This window comes from Lepidochelys kempii, chromosome 2, assembly GCF_965140285.1.
Source record: "Lepidochelys kempii isolate rLepKem1 chromosome 2, rLepKem1.hap1, whole genome shotgun sequence".
NCBI lineage: Eukaryota > Metazoa > Chordata > Testudines > Cheloniidae > Lepidochelys > Lepidochelys kempii.
In genome coordinates this window covers 43,202,382-43,217,583 of record NC_136381.1, presented here as the reverse complement: position 1 = coordinate 43,217,583, position 15,202 = coordinate 43,202,382, and the positions used below count along the sequence as shown (strand labels likewise).

Genomic DNA, 15,202 nt, shown 5'->3' with positions numbered 1-15,202 from the left:
CACATCCTGGGAGAGGCATCCTATTGCAGGCTCAAACTGTTACCCAAAAACCCTGTCAGCACAAAGCAGCTGATGTGTTACTGGAGAATAAGTCTTGAAAATAACATTTGAATTATGCCTCCTACAACTGCAGCTGGGTCAGAAATGTCTGAGTAGATCCTGATTGACTTATTTGAAATGAGCTCAGATTTCATGTATGAAGTTCTGTTTAGGGCCACCTCACTTTTGGTCCTCCTTGTTTGCCGTTTCTGTCTCTTTCCCCCAACCCAACCCTAGTCTTTCATGTTGTATCTCATCACTCTCTGCTTCATTCCCTGGCACCCAGTGGTTAAAATCCTAAATTTGCTGGTGGCTTTGTGTGGCCACCACACTTCCACGCACTATTGTCACTTCCGCGTCACTCATTTTGAAAGGGACAAGGAGAGAGTTGCATTTTTTATTTTTCCTGATTGTATCCATGGCCAAAGGTTAAAGTTCTAGGATCTGGGCTCTTATCCAGTGCTGCACCCCTACAAGTACTTCCTTCAGATAACATGTCCCTTCTCCTTGTTTCTGGTTCGAGTTCAGGCATAAACTGATGCTCTAATGGCATTTCTTTTAAAGAGGATTCAGCGATAACCATGGTGTTTAGGACTATGAAAAGTGCTACAAAAACTAAATTTTATTATAATCTGATTGCTTAGCTTCTCTCTCCTAATAAAATTGTCAGCTCCCCATATTAACAATTAAAACAGTGTACATATCTCAGAAAAGTAATGACTCAAATGATTATATTACATTTGTTATCTTCATTAAAACAGTGTTTTACTTACTTTGGGTATCTTATTTACTCAGGATTGGTGAAAGGCCAGAGAATGGCCAAAATGCCTTCTATTTAAATGTCCTAATGGATTCCTGTAGGTAAGTAAAATACCCTTTTAATGAAGTTTATGATGTAACATATAGATGATTCATTACCTTCCTGGAGAGAGTACTTATGTTTAATTGGATACTGGGGTTTAAACAATGCATTTCTTACCTGGGAATGTGGATATTAAATACTAATTTTTCTTAGGTTGTTTTCAAATGTGATTACATTTCAAAGGAGGGTAGAGGCCACATAATAAACATATATGCATCTGTTTGTTCCAGCTCTGTTAGTCTCTTACACAGTGTGGAGTCAGTGGGGAAGATCAGGGTTTCGGAAAGGAGGAGTTTATCACATTCCTGAAGAGCATGAAAGCTGGGAGGATGTTAGAGAAAATGTCTTCAATTATAATGAGGAAGGAGGGGGAGAACATGACCAGGTATGGTACAGCATCTTGACAATATTTTAAACACACAGCAATCCAGACCCAAATGGCTCTCTCACTTTCCTGTCAAAGAAACAGTATATTCAGAAAATAAGAAAACGGAATTTCAAAAAATTGTGTGGAACTTTTCAAGAGGTATGCGCTACTAACTAAAGCACCCAGATGATCTTGCTCACATAACCCTCTTCTTCCCTGACCCCCCCCCACCCCTATATTTTCTCTAATGACATGTCTTATCTTAGATCTAAATCTCCTGGAGGAAGGTTGTTGTGTATTAAAGCACCTTGCACTTAATGTAACAACTTGTGAAAAAGAAGGGAACATAAGGAAATTGTTTCTCTCACACAGATGAACACTACCCAATAACAGCAACAGCAAGGAATTTATGTAGGCAAAAGTATCATGGGAGTAATTACTTCACTCTTACTTTGGGACTTTTCAAAATCTGTTTGCTATGACTTCTCTATGATAGTGTCTGAGAAGAATTATAACAAGTGTGCTCAGCTTGCTTTTTTCTTCTCCTTTTGCTGGACCCTATCCAGGTTACTTCATGTTTTAAAAGAGGAAAAATATTTCTTTGGCTCAAATAGATCAGTTCATTCAGGTGTATAGATCAGTGGGGCATACAAGTTTCCCAAGCAGCCTCTGTAGGCTTCTTGTGAGGTCCTGAAATTACCTTAGGGCTTGTCTGCATGGGGAATTAGCAGGGAAGATAGTGAGAAATTACTATGGGAATAATTTAAAGCCTGGAATAGCTATTCCACACTAACTCCCTACGTGGACTCACTTATTGTACATCAGTGGTTCCCAAACTTGTTCCACCGCTTGTGCAGGGAAAGCCCCTGGCGGGCCATGCTGGTTTGTTTACCTGCCGCGTCCACAGATTTGGCCGCTCGTGGCTCCCAGTGGCCGCGGTTCGCTGCTCCAGGCCAATGGGAGCTGCAGGAAGCCGTGGGCTGAGGGACATTTTGTCTAATCTGAAGGTGTCATCCCTTTTCAGATCCTCTCTTTTCTTCAGTCTGTGAAAACTTCCCATACTCTGCTTCATTTGTGAGTTTAAAAAAGCCCATTGCTTGCTGTTTAGGGCATTTGCTTTGTGTTGTACGTCTCTTTAATGTTTGCATTAATTAATGTGTTTCAGACTGCTTATGATATAGATGAATTAAAGAAACCCCTGCAAAGCATCCCCCAGTTCTCCTCAGAAACCACTGCTCCACCCTTCAAGACACATCCTTGTCCAGAGAGAGACCCATTTACGAAACACTCACATCAAAGGGACTCAAATTCTGCAGTCACCAGTATTTCAGACTTCAAGGAATATGTGTCTCAAATAATATACGATGCAGACAATGATCTATGTAGTCTTCCAGCAGACACTATTCACTTTTACTGCTTAGAGGGGCAGTATTCTCTGGCAGGGAGCCTTAGTTCCTTAGACTCCTCCAGTGTTGATGAAGATCTAAACTATGATGACCTCCATGAGTGGGGATCAAAGTTTGACAAGCTTAAAGAACTCTATGCACTTTCAAATGAACACTTTTAAATGGAGAGGTGAGAACCCAACACATTGCTGTAATATGAACTACTTAGTGTTTTGTATAAGATGCTAAACTGTTTCTAACTGGTTAAATAAATAACTTATTTATTGAGTCAGGCATTTCTTATGAATCACTCACCTTTCCCTTAAGTGACTGAATACAGAATCTTTTTGTATGTACTGTATAGATATTTAAAGTTAGAAATTTAAAGGTTTTTTAATGTGTGAATTTTCTTGAATACTTTAAAATGTAGGACTTTCATAGCACAGGAATAGCTTTATGCAATACTTTATTTTGTGTAGGCCAAAGTGAATTATTACAAACATCCTGTATGCAAATACTTCAGTTATTTTCTTCTTGGTCTTAGTGTGATTCTGAACACTGGTGGGAAGATTTTTATAAAATTGCAAACATTTTAGACTGTAAAATCACAACTATAATTATAGATGTTAAATATAAAACATTTTTTAAAAATTGTTTTTGTTTTTCTTTTGTTCATAATTGTCCGCTTCTCTTATTTCCTTTCTCTCCCCCAGCACACACACTCTTATAAACATTGTCCAGACCTTTAATTTAAGGCCTTTGGGGATGGGATCAAACAAAGTAAACACTTGGGGATAGCAGAAAGAAGATCAGAACATCTTGCTGTATAGTATGTATACACTTCACTGGCTTGCAGAATAGAGTTATACATGTTACATAGTAACACATCTTCCCTAAGTGCATGATCAACAAAGTTAGAAACAATGTACTAGGTCAGTTGTTTATTTTCCAACTTCCCCTTCCACACACACTCTCTAATTGCATGTGATAGCTAAAGTGAGCTGCTACCATAAGCCTCTGGAGAGAAGTGGTGATTTGAACACGGGATTGGTGTCAGGAACTCCTGAGTTTTAATCCTGGCTTTGACACTAGTTCCTGCGGCAGGGGGCAAGTCACATTAAGCGATTTCTCTCTCTAAACTGGGGACCATACCCACTTCATAGGGTTGATATGTGAGGATCAGCTAATGTATTAAATTATTTTATACTCCTTTTTAATGATTTCATTAATACCACAACACTATACATAAAGCCTGATTTTTAGTCTAGCCAATTCTATGTAAATGTGATGTGTAGCCATAAAATACTGCTTTAAAATTAGACCTTCCATCGCTGTGCCTGACGTTCATGCCTGATCTATGAGAAGTGGAGCTACAGCGAGAATACTCTGTTTAAAATAAGGGAGGTATTGAGAAATACAGTAATTGTTCTAATACAAATATTCTGAGACACACTTCACTGAAAAAAATCTGTCAACTGAATAAAAAATGTACTTAATTAGCACAATTAAATTCATATAAACCATATTTAAAATGTTGATATTTATCAGCTAGGTACTACGCAGTAGAGAAAACAGGATAGCAACTCAAACCATGACTCTTTCCTTTGTGAAGGACAGATATTGATTTGTTCATGCAAAGTCACTGATCATGGCAACCATACACTGTATTGTCATGTTTGGTATAATGAAAGTTCTTCCCTACTTACTAAAAGATAAATGTATTACCTTTTTGTAAGAAACTAGTAATTGTAATAGCTATTTTATACTCCTGGAACACACATGTATGTTGTGCTATAAATAAAAGCTACTGAACCTCAAAATGTCAGTAAGGTTATCTGCTTCTTGAGTCTTGTACTGAATACATTTAGTTACATTATACTGTAGATATTGAATATAAATTTCTATCACTCCTATCGCTCTTTTGTACTTGAAGTTCAGTAAAGATTGTCAAGCTTGTCATATTGGTGCATTACGTCTTCAACAAGGAAGAGATGGATTTCAGGTGTTCAGTGTACTACTGACCCCAGCGTGTTGGAGAGTAGTCTGCGTTATCTGTAATGCAACTAAAGTCTGGCAGTGTTTTTACTGGTTCTACACATACATGCATAGCTTAGGAAAGTTTATAGGTAGCTAGCAGTATATTTTTTTCCCTAGGATCAGTGAAGGTGCAATGGAACAGTAGGGTCCACTGGAAGAGAAGGGTCTTATGGTGAAAGCACTGCACTGTGCTGCTTCCTTCCATATGCTAGACGAAGGTGGGTATGGAGGGAAGAAGGGCCTTGTGTCTCATTAGTTCACATATAGCAGAGTACAGCACGTTTCTACCGCTAGCAGATAATATTCAGCTGTCTAGCAAATAGCTGAAAATAGTGGAATTTTTTTTTAAACATAAGAAATTGTATACAAAATCTAATTTACAAGAGATTAAAGGTGCAAGGTCACGAAATTACAGCTCAGGCTATCTAGAAACCTTAACACTGATTCCTTGTGTGATTAATAAGAGGTCTCATTCAATGGTGAGCTGGAGCCAGTTCGCACCAGTTCACTGGAGCCGGTTGTTAAATTTAGAAGCCCTTTTAGAACCAGTTGTCCCAGCTTCTAAATTTAACAACTGGCCAAAAGTGGCGCCTTTGGCGCCGACTCCGTGGGTGCTCCAGGGCTGGAGCACTTATGGGGAAAATTTGGTGGGTGCAGAGCACCCACTGGCAGCTCCCTGTCCCACCCCGTGCCTGGCCCCAGCTGACCTCCACCTCCTCCCGAGAATGTGCCGCCCCGCTCTGCTTCTCTGCCCCCCCCCCGCTTCCCGCGAATCAACTGTTCATGCGGGAAGCCTGGGAGGGCTGAGAAGCAAGCAGCAGCTTTGCACTCAGGCCCAAGGAGGCGGAGCGGAGGTGAGCTGGGGCGGGGGGAGGTGCAAGGAGGGCCGCCCTCACCGCAGCAGGTAACCCGGGGCGGGGCGTAGGAGAACCGCTCCCTGCCCCAGCTCACCTCCGCCTCCTTGGCCCTGAGTGCGAAGCCGCTGTTGGCTTCTCAGCCCTTCCAGGCTTCCTGCGTGAAAAAGCTGATTCGTGGGAAGCCGGGGCGGAGAAGCAGAGCAGGGTGGTGCATTCAGGGGAGGAGGCGGAGTGGAGGTGAGCTAGTGATGGGGTGGGGAGCTGCTTTTCACCATGGGTACTCCAGCCCTGGAGCATCCACGGAGTCAGTGCTTAAGGTGCCACTTTTGATGTGATCAGTGGGGGGAGCGGCCCCTCCACCTGTTCCCCCCCCAGCTACGCTACCCCACCCCTAGGAGCCAGAGGGACCTGCTGGATGCTTCCTGGGAGCTGCCCCAGGTAAGCAACGCCGAAACTCCCCACCTTGCCCCCCGGCAGGTCCCTCTGGCTCTTAGGGGCAGGGTAGGCACCCACTATGGTGGCCCACGAGACCCTCCTGCCCAGTTCTGGGGGCAGTCAGGGGACAGGGGAGGGGGGGGGGCATCAAGGAATGCAGGGGGTTGGTTGGGGCAGGAGTCCCAGGGGGCGGGGGTGGGCCACGACCCCCTCTTGGGGTGAGGAGGGAACCGGTTGTTAAGATTTTGGCAGCTCATCACTGGTCTCATTACATTTTTCCCCCCTACAGGATCCCTATTTTGCTAAATGTGAGACATCTGGGCCTGGTTTCTCAGTAGTATTATATAGCACTTTGTATGTTAGAAGCACAGCTTCAATTGACTTCAGTTGCAGGTGTTAGTACTCAACACTTGCAAATCCAGTCCCAGGGCCTCTCATTGAGCATCCAGAAAATGAATACAGTTTATGGCCATCTGTTTAAAAATTTTGGTTTAAGCAACTTGCCCAGCAGCACAGAGGAACTCTGTGGCAGGAGAGTGGGATTCTATCCCTGCCTAAGAGCAACATTCAAATGTCTTAACTAGGAGACCATCTTTTCTCTTCCTGCAACCTCTCCCTCATTCACTACACACTTCCATCTTCTGCAACGAATGAAGTAGGGTTCCTATAGGCAACACTCCTTCGCTGCATAACCCAAATTCATTCAACAAGCACCATTCATCCTGGACATTGAATAAGGTATCCTGAGGGAAAAAATAGTATGCGACCATGTCATTAGACTATAGAGTAATATATATGCACAACGGCCCTAATTAAAGTTGCATGGGAAACCTTAGTTCTGGCATTTCCTAATTTTTGAGTGCTTGACTTTGCAACCCTAACATTCTTTAATATAGGGGTTTTATGTATTTCTATATAAATGTCATGGGAATTCGATAAGATAGGAATTGCTCACCTCCTAGGGTTGCCAGGAGGCTGGTTTTTGACTGTGCCACTAAAAGTCCTGTTGGCTGTAGTGCCAGTGGGCCAGGCAGCCTCCATGCCTGCCTCCGTGCAGCTCCTGAGAAATGGCTAGCATGCCCCTCTGGCGCATAGGCAGAGAAGTGGCTGGGGGTCTCAGGGCGCTGCCCCCACCTGCAGCCATGGGCCGGGAACTGCAGCCAAGGGGAGCTGCGGAGGCATCATCTGCAGGCAGGGGAGGTGTGTAGAGCCCTCTGGCCCCCCATCTGCCTAGGAGTCATAAGGACATACTACTGCTTCCCAGGAGCCGCCTAATGTCAGCGTCGCCCAGAGCCTGCGCCCCAAGCCCCCTCCTGTGCCCCAACCCTCTGCCCTAGCTCTGAACCTCCTCCTGCACCCCCTCCCACACCCAACCCCCTGCCCTAGCCCTGAACCCTTTCCTGCACTCTGAACCCTGTGGCCCCCAGCCCAGAGACCCCTCCTGCACCCCAGAGCCCTCACCCCCTCCCACACCGCAAGTGTCTGCCTGGTGCAAATGAGCAAGTGAGAGGGTGGGGGAAAGCAAGTGATGGAGGGAGGGGGTGGGGGGCCTCAGAGAAGGGGCAGGGCAAGGGCGTTTAGTTTTCTGCAATTAGAAGTTGGCAACCCTACCTACCACTGAAAATACCTGCACTGGAATATTGCCAGGTCCTGGGAGCTAACATTTCACTCCTGTGAAAGGTTGAATAATTATTTAATGTGTTTAAAAGTGTTACAAAGGGTAAATATTTTAGAAGAGGAAATAAGAGTAATGTACTGCTAAATTAATATAAGCAAAGGTCAAAACAGTTTTAATGCCCTTACATTAGGGGTTTGCATGGATTTGTGTAGATCAATTTTTTAAATCAATTTAAACTGCTCCACTTGTCTAGTACAAACAAAGCCTGAGGTTATGGAATGGAAAAGTGCATTTTATTTTATAAACATCACTACTGCCCATGAAAATCTTCCTTCTTTGCATCCATATTCTTGAGGTCTGACCGATGAGTGAGAGGTTTTACCTTAGCATCAAGATCCGATTCATGCATTCATCTTTTGATACAGAAAGTAAAATGCTCAGATACACAATTTCACAAGCAGAAATTTTGGGCTTCTCATTATAGGAAACAAAAAGGGTGAAGCACAAACAAACATTCTTACCATGGCCTGGTGCATAAGGCACTAGATGGGCTTTAGGAGACCAGAGTTCTGTTCTCTGCTCTGTCACTACCCAGCTCTGTGACTTTGAGCCAGTTGTTTCACCTCCATTTCCTCTCCCACTCTTTGTCTTGGTTTATTTAAATGGCCTCCTCTGCAAAGAGCTTACAGTGCTTTAGGATGTTGAACCAGTACCTAGCCAAAAATGGCACCCTGCTTTTAGTGGGTGCATAGTGCTAATGTACTACAAATAATAAATACGTTTGGCTTATTGTCTATATGCTTTGCTATAATCACCCCCTGCATCCTACTGCTACCTTTCTGCCAAGCTTTCACAAAAGCAGGCCTGCCAGTAAGATGAAACAGGTGGAGAGCTGCTTGCTTACAGCTGCAATGACATTTCCATGCATCCGATGAAGTGAGCTGTAGCTCACGAAAGCTTATGCTCAAATAAATTTGTTAGTCTCTATGGTGCCACAAGTACTCTTTTTCTTTTTGCGAATACAGACTAACACGGCTGCTACTCTGAAACATTTCCAAAGTCATTCATTAGTCAGTGCCCCAGCTCGAGGGAAAGACAGCAGGGCTGTGGCAATGTGTTCAATGGCCTTCAATCATCCTGAAATTGTCCCACAACCAAGCCATTTGCTATACTAATGCAGGTGCCCTCTATATTTGCTGTTTCTGGTTGTTGAGCTATGGCCCTGCATTTGTTCTAAAGCAGGGGTGGCCAACCTGTGGCTCTGGAGCCACATGCGGCTCTTCAGAAGTTAATATGCAGCTCCTTGTATAGTAGGGTTACCATACATCCATATTTTCCCTGACATGTCCAGTTTTTTAGTTCTTAAATCGCCGTCTGGGAGAAATTTTAAAATATCTAAAAACATCCGGGAAAACAGGGAGGTATGGTAACCCTAGATGGGAGCTGCTAGAGCTGCGGAGCGGGGCTTGCAGGCACCGGCAGCACCCAGAGAGCCCTCCACCCCCCACCACCCGACCTGACAAGCCAGAGGGATCTGCCGGGGGCCAGGTGGGGAGTCCTGGCAGTACTTACCTGGGGCGGCTCCCGGGAAGCATCCGGCAGGTCCCTCTGGCTCCTAGGGTAGGGTCTGGTTGGGGGCGGAGAGCTCTCTGCCAGCTGCCGGTGCCTGCAAGCCCTGCCCCCGACCCGACCCTACCCTAGGAGCCAGAGGGACCTGCCAGATGCTTCCTGGGAGCCGCCCCAGAAGCACCGCCGAGACTCCCTACCTTGAAGAGACAAGTGGTGAGAGAGCCAGTGGGCCGGGGGGGAGGAGGAGGCAAGTGGCGAGCCAGCGGGGGTTCTTGGGGCAGGCTTGGGGGTTTCTGGCAGGGGAGTGAGGAGGTGAGTGGCAGGCGGGAGGAGGCGAGCAGTGGGTGGGGGACCGAGGAGGGATGCAGCAACCCAGTGGCGGGCCAGGGGATGAGGAGGGGGTGCGGTGGCAGGGCTGAGTTGGAAGGGGGCGGGACCTGGGGTGAGTGGGGGCAGAGAGTGGGAGGAGCAGGGGTGGACTGTGGGCAGGCCTGACAGCATCCCAAGGTGGAGTGTCCTCTTTTTTGAATGGTCAGATATGGTAATCCTATTGTATAGGCACCAACTCCTGGACTGGAGCTACAGGCGCTAACTTTCCAATGTGCCAGGAACTGCTCAGCCCCTGGCTCTGCCACAGGCCCTGCCCCCACTCCATCCCTTCCTGCCCCCTCCCCTGAGCTTGCTATGCCCTTGCTCATAGCACCCCTCCAGAGCTTCCCACAGACCATGAAACAGCTGACTGGGAAGTGGGGGAAGGGCTGAGCTGCAAGGCTGCCAGTGGGTGGGAACTGATGGGGGCTGCAGATATATTACTGTGGCTCTTTGGCAAAGTACATTGGTAAATGCTGGCTCCGTCTCAGGTTTAGGTTGGCCACCCCTGTTCTAAAGCTTCCCCACTCCCTCCCTCCCGCCCAAGCCTGAGGGCTAGAAAGTTACTGGTGGACGAATGAAGAGTCTCATGTCGACTGCCGATGGATCGATCTCACAGCGTCGGTCCCCGCCATAGTGTAGACCTGCCCTGAGAGAGCTGAGGGGGCGGACCCCCAGCTGCTCCCCCAGGGGCCAGAAATGCTGAATGGGGCGGAGCCTCCCCCGCGAGGAGCCTGAGCGGCGGCCATCTTGGTACGTCAGGCTCCTTCGGCTGGGGGCGGGGCAACCAGTGCGGGTTCCGAGCCTGAGGGGTGGGGCCGGGGGTCGCCGCGGCCAGAGCGGAGGCCGCGAACAGGCGGGGGAGCCGCGAGGCGCGTTCACCTCTCCCCGCAGGTGTCACCGCGCCGCCGCGGGGCTGAGCCGAGCCAGCACCATGAGCGCCGAAGCCGCTGACCGGGAAGCGGCCACTTCCAGCCGGCCTTGCACCCCGCCGCAGACCTCCTGGTTCGAGTTCCTGCTGGAGGAGGCGCTGCTGGAGGCGCACCTGCAGAAGCCCTGCCCTGGTTAGTACCGGCGGGTGCTGCGGGGCCGGTTGCCGGCCTGGGGCGGTCTATGCCTTGGGAGCCGCTGCCGGCGGGGGTTGCTCTGCGTCTCACGTGAAGTGACGGGGGCGGCCGTTGGGCGCGCGCGGGAGCTGAGCTCCGGCGGGCGCGCCCCTGCTGGCTAGCTGGCGCGTGGGAGCGAGCGGCGGCTCGTGCCCCGCTGTGACGCGCTGGCTAGAGAACGGCTGACGCGGCCTCAGGGCCTCTGACCTTAGCTAGTCTGCGGGCTTCGCTCTCCAGGGCTGATGGTCTGGCGTCATTTTTGAACTACTAGACTTGTTCTGTTAAGGTGGCTCGTGGCAGAGCAGATCCTTCATAATTTGATGGGTCCTTCCTGTCCCACTATCCCAGTCTCGCTGTTCAGCATATCCATACATGACATGGAAAAAGGGGTTTGGTAAACAGCGAGGTGGCGAAGTTTGCAGACCCTACAAATTGCTTAGGATAGTTAAGGCTATAGCTTAACTGTAAAAAGTGACAGAGGGATCCCACAAAACTGGGTGACTGGGCAACAAAATGGTAAGTGGTGTTTAGTGTTGATAAATGCAAAGTTATGCACATTGGAAAACATACTGTACGTATAAAATTATAGGGTCTAAGTTAGCTGTTACTTCTCAAGGAAGAGATCTTGGAGTCATTGTGACTCATTCCCTGAAAACATCTGCTCAATGTACAACAGCCATCAGAAAAGTTATTACAATGTTCGGAACCCTAGGAAAGGGACAGGTAAGACTGAAAATATTAATAATACTACTACGTGTGTCCATGTTACATCCACTTCTTGAATACAGCTTGCAGTTCTGGTCATTCCATCTCAAAAAAGATCATTAGAATTGGAAAAGGTACAGGAAAGGACAATAAAAATGACTACTAAGAGTATGGAACAGCTACTATATGAGGAGTGAGTTAAAAAGACTGGAACATGTCAGTTTGGAAAAGAGATGACTAAGCAGGGGATATGACAGAGGTCTATAAAATCATGAATGGTGTGGAGAAGGTGAATAAGGAAGTGTTAATTAATCCTTTACATAATAACACAAGAACCTGGGTCACCCCATGAAATTAATAGGTAGTGGGCTTAAAACAAACATAAGGAAGTGTTTCACACTATGCATTGTCCACCCATGGAACTTGTTGCCAGGGGATGTTGTGAAGGTGACAAATGTAACCGGGTTAAAAAAAGAATTGGTTAAGTTCACAGAGGATTGGTCCATGAATGGCATGCTCTGGGTGTCCCTAGCCTCTGACTGCCAGAACCTGGGACTTGACAACAGGGGATGGATCACTTGATAATTGCACTGTTCTGTTCATGTCTTTTAAAGCACCGGGCACTGGCCACAGTCGGAAGAGAGGATACTGGGCTACGAGGACCATTGGTCTGACCCAGTATGGCCGTTTTTATGTTCTGTTGCTCCTATGAGTGCATCCAGTCTCCACCATTTCTTGTCTTCCTTTTTACAGCCTTCCTCTTTCTCTCAAGCCTGTCTAACCCTTCATCTCAGTGTGAAAATGCACAAACTAACCTAAGCGAGTGCATTTGTTATGTTTCTTTCTATCCCTTTCCTATATTGTCTGATGTCTCATTTTGTCTGTATTTGTCTAATACTTACAGCATAAAGTCCCTGCTACTAGTTTAGTTTCATAAAGTGCCATACACGTTCAAGGTAATGAACAAATGATAAATAATGTTAAAATACAGCAAGAAGCCTCCCTGTTACAAGGCATGTTTAGGAGCAGACAACATGTTGGTCCTAGATCAATTTTGGGATGACTGCCAGCAAGGCTTTCAGGATATAGGATTGCCATCTATTGTGATTCAACTGGATAGGCAATCTTATGGCCCAGTGGTTGCAATGAGCTCAGCTGCAGGAGGCAAAAGGATATAATTGCTACTTCTGGAAGTATTTTGACATCATACTGAAGACTAGCTGCGTATGCTGTCTAGGTAGAAAATAGAAGTTTTGGATACTGTTTGTTTGCTAAAACCTGAAAAAATGTATTCACGTTCTTTTGTTACTTATTAAAATATTGCTGTTCTGAGGATATCACCATAATATGCTCACACACAAAAAATCATATTTTTCATCCTCACATTTTAAAGCCTTCCATAGCATTGCCTCTGTTTACATCTTGTTGGTCACCTGCTGCTTCTATTCAGGCTCTGTTTTCTGCTCATTGCTTTCCTCCATTCTCCTTTTATTTGTCTTTCTCAAGCACTTACATACTTTACTTTTCTTACATCAGGAATATCTTTCATGAGCCCATATGCTGTGCTGTTTGTCTCTGTCAGATTCCTCCTTAAAGCCCACCTTTTCCTACAGTCTCTCAGCTGACCCATGTAGTGAAAATGGTGGTAAGCAAAATTAATATTGTTAACCTTAGCCTACCTACCACATAACCACCTTTTATGCAGTCCTATCTCTCCTCTGCCTGTCTGTCCACCCCCTTGCCTGATGGTATTTCTTTAGCAACACGTTTGTCATTCACCACTTAGGGACAGAACTTGCAAATGTTACAGGATGTAATGCTTACTGCCAGTGACTACAGAGGGATTACTCATAATAAGAAAGTTTTTTTTAGGATCAAGACCTTTGCAGTCCACATGAGTTAGTCATTATGTCTGCAAATATCTATTTAAAGACGCATGCACACCTGTGGTGTTATATGCAGTTACTAAATAATATTAACACATAATTGAGCATAACTGAGAAAATAAATCTTCAGTGCAAACTGACTTGTGGTAATGAAAAAGGTTTTAAAAGAATAACCAAAACTGCTGTTCTAAAATTTATTACCCAGTATTCTAACACCTAAGGCAATGTCTAAACAGCGCACCTTACAACAGTGGGGCTGTGCTGCTGCAGCCTTGCCATTGTAAGGTGTGCTGTGTGGTTGCTCTTTATCACCAGGAGAGAGAGCTCTCCTGGCGACAAAATAAAACCACCTCCAACGAGGGGCAGTAGCTTCGTTGATGGGAGCGTGGCTTCCGCCAACAAAGCACTGTCCACACCAGTGCTCTTTGTCACTAAAACTTTTGTCATTCAGGAGGGTGTTTTTTCACACCCCTGAGCAACAGAAGTTGTAGCAATGAAAGTGCCAGTGTAGACAGCATAAATTAGAAGGGTTTTTTTATTTTTTTTGTTTAATGTTTCATTTAACGATACTTCATTTCACAGTTTTCCTTTTTGTTTGGTCCTTTACACAGCAATAGGACAAGAATTTTTTTTGTGAACAAAAAATTTCATAGTAAAACCACAAAAATTGTCAGAGGGAGTTAGGCAGGTTTGTACCTGAAATTTCTTTTAACTCAAAAGCTTGTTAGTTTCAAGAAATTAAGTTGAATGCCCTTCTAAATGTACTGTGCTGGCATGGAATCAGGACTTCTGAGATACTGTTATTAACTATGAAAATTTTACCTCATTCAAGTGAGAATCTGACTAAAATTATAAAGTGAAACTACCATTTATTTGTATTCTTGTAGCACCAACGGCCCTGAACATGGCTGAAGTCCCATTATCTTCGCAAAAGACTAAATATGACAGGCACAATCTACATTTTTAACTTAGATCTCACAGTATTAATCCACAATTTTTTTGTGTCTAAGTTAACAGTGTTTGCCTGTATTTTACAAAATACAGGAAAAGGTTAACTTGCAATTTTTTAATACTAAAAGCAGTCAAAGCTGCAGGAAAGATTAGTGTTCAGTTCAATACTGCTTTCCCTGATTTGAACTCCATAACACAGAATTAGGGCTGTCAAACGATTTAAAAAAAAGAATGCAATTAATCACGCTGTTAATAATAGAATACCATTTTTGTAAATATTTTTGCCAATATTTTTGGTTTGGGGGGGGTGTGTGGGTGTGTGTGTTGGGGGGGAAGTGTGTGCGGGAAGCGCTGTCTCTTTAAGCAAAGCACTCAGGAGCCTGAATTCTTTTTCAGCCAGCAGCACCCACTCCTGAGCCATCCTCAACAGACAGGGTGTCCCCCTACCACTCCCCGTGTACCTGGTTGCTGTTGAGGTCAGATCGGGGAGCAGGGGGAGCTTAACTTCAGCCTCCTCGCCTCCCCCTCTGCTTGGCAGATGGAAGGAAGGCTCCCTGTTCAGAGCAACTTGGCCAGGTGTGGCTCCATTGGGGCAGGGTGGGGAGGAGGTAGGAGCAGGAGTGGAGCAGGGCGGCAGAAGGAGAGGCATCCCTGCCCCAGCATGCAGCGGTGCCCCCCTGTCCATGGCACCATGGGTAGTGGCCCCCCTCACCCAGCCAGTGTCTCCCTCCACGCCTTGATGCTGGAGTCCCATCTCCAGAGGTGTGCGATTAACGCTCATTTTTTTAAAAAAAAAATGTGTTATTCGCATGCCTTAACTGTGATAAATTGACAATTCTAAAAAAAAAAAATTGCATACCTCTAAATAGCATGTGGAAAAGCAGAAGTGGAAACAGATTATTTCCAGCAAAATTCCAAGTTATCCATGAGGGAAAAGTCTGTTTTCTTGGCATGTTAATTCCAGTGAGGCTGTACTGGAAAAGATCCTCCAAGGTCTCTGAAGAAGACTGAAATAT

At 45.7% G+C, this 15,202-nt stretch overlaps 2 protein-coding genes across 6 annotated transcripts in view; both read left to right on the top strand.

The window, feature by feature from the left end:
• LOC140906500 (neural-cadherin) overlaps window positions 1-2,978 on the top strand; it is a 98,494-nt gene extending 95,516 nt beyond the window's left edge. Inside the window, exons 32-33 of the mRNA XM_073330553.2 lie at window positions 1,132-1,286; window positions 2,434-2,978. Of these exons, the coding sequence (XP_073186654.2) occupies window positions 1,132-1,286; window positions 2,434-2,835 (557 nt within the window). The 3' untranslated portion in view covers window positions 2,836-2,978. The remainder of the gene's footprint in view (window positions 1-1,131; window positions 1,287-2,433) is intronic.
• Window positions 2,979-10,325: 7,347 nt separating this feature from the next.
• The window catches only part of INTS8 (integrator complex subunit 8), a 72,111-nt gene continuing 67,234 nt past the window's right edge, over window positions 10,326-15,202 (top strand). For 4 of the 5 annotated variants that reach the window (XM_073330539.2, XM_073330538.1, XM_073330537.1 and 1 more), the window contains exon 1: window positions 10,327-10,602. In XM_073330539.2, coding sequence (XP_073186640.1) covers window positions 10,473-10,602 — 130 coding nt within the window. In that variant the 5' untranslated portion in view covers window positions 10,327-10,472. Of the gene's footprint in view, window positions 10,603-15,202 lie in introns of all 5 variants that reach the window. The other variant, XM_073330535.1, reaches the window with a different exon arrangement.